At 35.0% G+C, this 7,717-nt stretch overlaps 1 protein-coding gene across 1 annotated transcript; it reads left to right on the plus strand.

The window, feature by feature from the left end:
• Positions 1-4,640: 4,640 nt before the first annotated feature.
• Positions 4,641-7,402, plus strand: LOC134261000 (ficolin-1-like; the record flags this gene model as incomplete). The annotated part of the gene is made up of 4 exons (XM_062743496.1): positions 4,641-4,700; positions 5,226-5,319; positions 5,811-5,975; positions 7,179-7,402. Coding segments are annotated over 4 exons (423 nt in total), but the record flags the coding sequence as incomplete, so codon positions are not given.
• Positions 7,403-7,717: the final 315 nt, after the last annotated feature.

The following is a 7,717-nucleotide window of genomic DNA, read 5'->3' on the forward strand; positions in this document are numbered from 1 at the left end:
ACATATTGTTAGTCCTTTATTCATAACTGAATTTACGACGGATTTTTCAGTTATTTCCCGATCATGACAAGGAGCACACGCCAGGTTTAACTGGTCAGCAGCGGATGTTCACTCCTCCATGACACCTGATCCAATCTCCGATGTTTTGGAGGTCCATGTTTGCCCTGCTCTTATTTTGTATTGTTTTCTGGACTTCTATAATGAATACTATCCGTTATCTTCATATCCTTCATTTCACAAATTTTAATTTTATTCTAAATGCGTATGAAAAGTGGCAAACTTGTTGTATATTACTGAAAAATATCAAAACTTTAATCAAGAAAAGGAATTTTATTTAGAGTAGAAATGTTCGAAGGCAAAACCCCTTCACAAGTATCGTCATTATGCTCTTAGAGTTGTGTACAGAGTTTAGCAAATTGAACAAATCCATGAAACGTACAGTTTTTTTATAAACAGGGCACGAGCTCTGTTATTGTGAAGGTTTACTATTCACAGGATGTGTTCAATTGTTAAAGTCTGCTCACCACAACTGCACGGACTGACAATATACTGTGTGTATGTTTTGCTCTCGAACATTTCTTATCTGAATTTTCTGGATTATACTTTTAAATTTCTTTCATTCCAAGTAGTGTAACCCAAACACCGTATGGAACAAAACCATAGACTGCAGACATTCGAGGGACACGGACGAGCACGCACCAAACCAATTTATTTTGTTGTATAGTATGTTTTGTGAATTAAAAATGTAAAGTTACAGTGTAGAAAAGATTTTCTGTTATTTATCAAAGGGGAGTTTGCAGAATCTATACGCAAGGTCATAATTTGATATCTTGTCACAGGTAACGCACATGTGAAATATGAAAGTCCTATCTCATATTCAAAAGTTATGGCCAAGATTATATTTCTGTGACAGACGAACAGACTGACAGTCTGAGGATGAGATTTAATGTCCCCCTAGCTTTGGCCAAAGCATGGGAACAATATTGAGAGACGCAAAGACAATTTTGGTACCAGTGCTTCGTCAAATTGGATAAGCACAATTGATCGGTTAATTGATCTTATTTTTTAGCACATCTGAATAAATAAGATGATCTTCAAAATGCCCCTCAGTCTCTTAAAGAGAGATTTTAACTCCCATCTGATAATTTTAAAGTGTCAGGATTTTTATCCAACAGAAATTATAATATATATGTAAGACTCCAAAGTGCGATGGTGACGCCAAAGTGCGATGGTCTCAGCAAACCGCGATGGTCTGCGCCAAAGACCGACAGCTCGCTGTCTTTAAGGATTCCAAAGTTCGATGGCTCGTTTCCTATGAGACACGTTGCACTTAATGGTCAGATACGCAAACGTCCGATGGTGCGTAGGAACAATCGACGTTCATGACGTCACACTAGCCCGACGTCATGACGTTCTCCTGCATTCAAAATCCATTGAATCAGTATTCTTCTCATGTATACAAATTTTAATGATTTTGCTTATTGTTTATACCCACTAGAGGCATTAGTTAGGGTTAGTCCTCGCACACCACTCGACTGATAAGGTTTAGTCCTTGAACACTGTTGTATTGATGATGTGTTTGTTCGAACCCATCAGAGAGATTTAAGAGCTAGCCTAGTCATCGGCTGATTTGGATTAGTCCAGCACCCTCCCAAGATATTTAGGTTAAAGTTGCTGAGTATTATGCATTTTTCGACTGATTAGGGTTAGTCTCGCGCCTATATCCAAAAGATGATGATTAACATTTGCATTTAATATTTATATTTATTTCAAATAATCGTGCCTTTGCATGTCGCAGCATTGCATTTTTGCGCAGTAGTACGACGACGTCATCAACTTTAATTGTTTTCCGCACTATCGGACTTTGGCGTGTCAAACCATCGGAATTTGGCGCATACCATCGATCGGACCTTGGAGTCCCATCGCAATTTGGAGTCCTACATATATGAAAATAAAACGCTTAATATTTGGATATTTTGCGACAAAAAGACATTTATGAAAACATATTAAAGAACACAATATAGAGATTGATCATGATTTACTTGTGCTGAACATTCAATGTTCAACCATTCAAACAAATGAAACAACCAATGTACTGAAATATATTACATTTTAAATGTTATGCACGAAAGGAATATTGTATGGAAACATCATGACTACAGAGAAACATTAAAATGTTATGGTGTTTTTTTTTTAACATATTTTATGTATTCGGTGTTTTGAGCTCAAAGCGTAGACCAAAAAAACTTTAAATTATTTATAGTAACTTCAAATTGAAATCGTTAAAGTTTATCGATTTCAAAGTTAAAAATAATTGCATTATCATCTTTAAACATCGCACTCTGTAACGTCATTTAGTGAGAGAGAAATTATTAATCTTTAGTTTGTGGACCTGAACCCTAGATGTATACATTACAGAGGAGTGGGAAAAAATCTGGAAAACATCAACAGAAGTAAAAATGTTCGCTAAAATTTTAAAATGGAATTAGTAAAACGTCCTAAAATGTTCAGGTTGTTCTTCGTTGGACAAGTCCTGGCTTTGCTACAGACGTGCTACTCTCAATGCTTCGATCCGAAAACTCTAATTATGCACAACTATACAGATTATTCAGCGCCTGGTTTTAAGATTTTGAACAATTCTGACTTGGTAATGTGCATGATTGTTTGTACAAAGTTTAAAATGTGTCTTTCTCTGGATTGGACTCGGGAAATAAAAACATGCCAGCTTAACACAAGATTCACCATCAGAAATGGCACTGGTTTAATGACCGAAGACGGCATCATTCATGTCAACCGGGAAAAAATTCCAGAGGTGAGTATAGGTGTCGTGTGGCATGTTTAGATAGAAACATTGAAATGTGTACACAATAAATTTATAAACATTTAATAATTAAATGATTCATAACTTATTTTTGAGCTATTTTTCTTGCAGCACTTAGCTGGTGATTGTTTCAACCATACCTGTGACGAGGACTCTGTTTGTATCCAGGGAAACTGTGTACCTGTTTTAAAAGGTAAAATATGTCTCCACATATCTCTCTAGGTGATGGCTGTAATATTTAACAGGTTTTTTTCTCGAGATTGACGTTAAACAATATACAATCAATCTAAATCAAATTCCGTCTCTTTTCTGTTCTATTTCTTTTTATAAATTCATAACCCGCACTATCTAAAGAAAGTTTGGATATATTGTTGTAACCATTTTCGTCGTTTTTCTCGCAAACTTTCGATTCTATTTCCTCAAACTCCTCTTGTTAACAGTAACCAATTGATCTTACTGCTTCTACATTTTAAGCAGAATTCAATTTATCTTTTGTCCAGTGAATTTGCAATAATACTTTGTAATTTTCAATTTTACACCAGGGGCAAAACGTAGACAGAAACCTGGTTCCGAGAACTCTTCTAACATTTTATACGTATCCTAGTCGCCTTTTGGAAGATGGCATTCAAATAGGGTGAAAAGGCATGTTTTGTAGTAAGAAAAAAAACAACCTTGCTACCATTGTATTTTACACAGTAGCATTATCATCTCATGTTTGGTAGTATCCTTTCGATGAGCAATAAGATTTCAAAGTTTACATTGATATACTTGGGGTAAATAGATTTTGTTCTTTCTATACCAAAGTAAACCATGTTCCCAGAACCCACTAATCATTTCAAGGTATTATCGTCATCAAATATCTCAAACTTAAATATGTATCCCATCTAGTTTAGAGACAACAATGTTTTGACTCTATTTTTAACCATGATAATACTGTTCTAGAAAATCAAAGACGATAAACAGAATTGTGTATCTTAGCTTAATCTACTTGTGCAGTTTCATTCAAATTGAATAATACAGTAGGAGGAATAATGTTTTGTAAGAGCAATTTAAACTCCACAATAAGTAATGAAGCTTTTAAATGTTTATATTTTCGTTGTTTTTGCCAAATTTGTTCTTGAAAAGATTTTTCTTATGTGTTCACGTGTAAACTTTGATTGCCTCTTATAGTCCCACTCTATCCCTGGGAGCAGTGATTGAGTTAAAATAAAAATACACTATGCAGTGAAAATTTCAAATAATTTTAAACTTTTCTGACTCAGTGGTTCTTTAGAAGAATATTTTTTTTTTGAGAAGTTATTCTTATATTTCCTTGAAGAGAGCTTGATCCTTCCTTTAAAAAATGACTTCCTTTTCGCCGGAAATCTTTTATTCAGTTCTGTTTAAATTTGCCGAACATTTCTTGAGAATAAGATAATTGTAAAAAAATTTACGACAAAAACAATAACAATGACAAAGATCTTGATGAGAAAAGATGACACTTGAGCCTTCAGCTCAGTCGAGATAACACTCGTATGTTGGGGAACTTTTTTCCCAAGATCCATGAGATAAATGGGTTCCATAAATATAATATTTTAAAATATTACATGGAACAACTTTTCCGTATGTAGTAAATCACTGACAGATCAGAGATTATTCTACTATATTGTAAGACAGCACTTAAACCGATGATATGTTTGAAAATATATCAAGGGCAAGTGGTATTATAAGAGCGACAAATCATGATTTTTTTTAATATCAAATAGGTTATATGGATTGTTCAGAAATTTTACGAAAAGACCCAAGAAGAAAAGGACAAGATGGGGTGTATGTTATATATATCAACAACACCTGGAGGGAGGTCTTCTGTGACATGACGACAGATGAGGGAGGGTGGACGGTGAGTATTTCTTTTTTATTTTTGTCATTTTAAACCTTTTTTTAGAGGTATGCCTTTTTAAGGCAGTTTCAGATTTCAAAGGTTAATAATTTATCAATAAAAGATAACGAAATGCAACATTTTCTAACTACATGATATAAGGGCCTATATGGGGATAATAAGGTATCTTGCAATAGGACTGAAACTGAAAAATTACCAATGGGCCTGAAGTATAGGCTTGTATAGCAAACATCCAGGCTTTCCCCCCACACGATGAGATTCAGTCAGATTCAATAGAAAAAAAAACAAAACAAAATAAAACAGAAAAACTACGCAAAAGATTTTGAAACTTTCAACTAACCAAATTTTGAAATAAAAAAGAACTCAACATCTCTGAATCATGTAATAGTAGTCAGTGGCATTTATCAGATATTAACGTCTGGAACTTACAAGAATATCTAGGAAGTATTTTGGTAATCATTTTTTGCATACATGACTGTATCTCTACATAGTTTCAATGAAATAAATGCCATACACTTTTTACAGGTCATTCAAAAACGAGAAGATGAAGAAGAGTTTTACAGGACATGGAATGCGTACAAACACGGATTTGGGAATGCCTCTAAAAGCTACTGGTTAGGTGGGTCTGCTGTTTTCTTTATTAAATTATTTTAGCTTTTAGAAAATCGGTGAATGAGAAAATTGGAAAATTATCAATAATGAAAGAGATGACGATAACGCCCATTGATAGAATCCCCCCCCCCACCCCCGAAAAAAAAAATACAAACCTACGAATATGGCACATTTCTTACTAATTAACTACGGGATGCTTACTTCTCCAAGGCAATTGATCCCACCTTTAAAATTTCCGAGTGTCTGCGTTCTATAGCATACCTTCTTCACTGATATTTTGTGCATGCATTTTTCTTTAGATCCATCACTGCTTGTTATTTTAAGGTTTTACATTTCAGTACCCGGTATGCACTATTAGAATCAAATACGATTTGTGAACCAGTAAATTTTACTTAATAAAATCTTAAGGTAATTAGAATTATAAAGATCTCCTTTGGAGTTTTTATTTCGATAAAATATGTGGATAAACAACATATTTTTCCATATTTCTGTTTAAAGGAAATGACGCAATCTATGAGTTGACAAAGAAAAAGGACCAGGAACTCCGGGTTGAGCTAGAACAATTTAATGGCGCTGAAGCACATGCCCTGTACTCCTCTTTCTCTGTCGGCAACGAAAGCACTAAATATACATTGACTCTGTCCGGATATTCAGGCACCGCAGGTAGGACTGTTTAAAACATCTCACCTCACACTATTATTACATGATATAGAAGTCATCATCGATGATTGAAAAATCAAGTAAACAAAAGAGGTATTGGTTTATATACAATGATTTATTGATAACAATACTTGAGAGAGACAAGTCAACGATTTATAAAGCTACAAAAAAAACCCCTTCAGTAATAGAATAATAGAACAATAATAGAAAGTTTTAATATATGGTTTTAATGTCGAAATCGTAGACGTCTTGTCAAAAATGCGACGTATTGGTTAAAATATTAAACACAGTTCAACATTTGAATGCATTGCTGTTCGCTATCTTCTATATTCAATAAACTTGAAAAACATCTGTAAAAAAAAACTGTAAATTGAAAAAAAAAATTGTTATCAGTGGATCCAGTGCTTACATGTAACAAAATGGGTTTTCTTTTATAATGATAATGACACATGGACAAGAGTATTGCAATCAGTCACTTGTTAAAACATCAAAATTAGATAAACTAAATTGTCCTGATTAAAGTAAAAGTGTCTTTAAAATGTAAAGAATAATATTGTTTTCGAGTGATATCAAACACTTTTGTATCAGGTTCACCTTCGAATTCTTCAGGGACGTAGCAACAGGGGGGCCAGGGGGGGCCTGCCCCCCCCCCCCCCCCCCCCCCCCACTTTTTTTGCCAACAATACTTTTACTATTGAAAATGTTCATTGAAAGGCTGGTTGGCCCCCCACTTTATAGTAAAGTAAAGTATAATGAAGGAAATATGGTATTGTAAGCTTAAAAAATGGATATTTGAAGGAATTGGTAGTGAAAAAAGTTTGCCTTTACCCCCTTGCCCCCCCCCCCCCCCCCCCCCCCCCCCCCCCCCCCCCCCCCCCCCCCCCCCCCCCCCCCCACGAAATAGGATTTTCGACTTTGGGAAATTCCCCCTTTTTCTTTTTGCTTGTCAACTTTTTCAGGTAAGTAAAAAAAAAAATTCTGTGGCTGCCCCCCCCCCCCCCACTTTCAAAATCGATGCTACGTGCCTGTTCTTTACTCAGTTTTGACAAAGTTCTGTATTGCAGATTTCTCTGTTACTAATACACTGCATGTAGATTGTTTTAGTGAATTTCAGGGCAATGAAGCTATAAATGTTTATACTTGTATCTTAATCCTTATTCATTTCAATAAGCAACAAATTTTAATAATACCAATATTCTGTCGCAGGTAACGGCTTGGGTTATCACAATTTGATGAAATTTACCACTAAAGATCAGGACAATGACAAAAAGAGTACCAGTAACTGTGCTGTAGAATTTCACGGAGCCTGATGGTACAATGCCTGCACAAACTCAAACCTGAACGGAGAATACGCCCAGTCTGCTGCGTATGGCGGAAGATATCTGTATTGGCATACCTGGACCAGTGGATATGTAGCTCTTAAAAGGGCGGTGATGATGATACATGTATGACGCAAAAACTAAATGTATTACTTCACCCTTGTTGTATTAAATTTATCATTATACTCGCAATTTGTGAAGAAAGTTCGAACATACTATTATTCTAGTCCATCCGTCCGTCTATCACACTTCATCCTTCATAAAATTCCTTTTTTATTTTAATCAGTAATAAATAAATCAGTAACTAACTTTGTAGACGACCAATAGATTTTAGTTTCACCAAAGAAGGTTATTTCTGTTCAGTTTATGTCTAATTACGTTTCGGAATTTGAAAGTTTCACCCGGGGGTTTCCCAAAACTCATCTT

The sequence above is a fragment of the Saccostrea cucullata genome, unplaced genomic scaffold (genome assembly GCF_032062105.1).
Source record: "Saccostrea cucullata isolate Sc308-1 unplaced genomic scaffold, CSIRO_AGI_Scuc_v1 ctg12901, whole genome shotgun sequence".
NCBI lineage: Eukaryota > Metazoa > Mollusca > Bivalvia > Ostreida > Ostreidae > Saccostrea > Saccostrea cuccullata.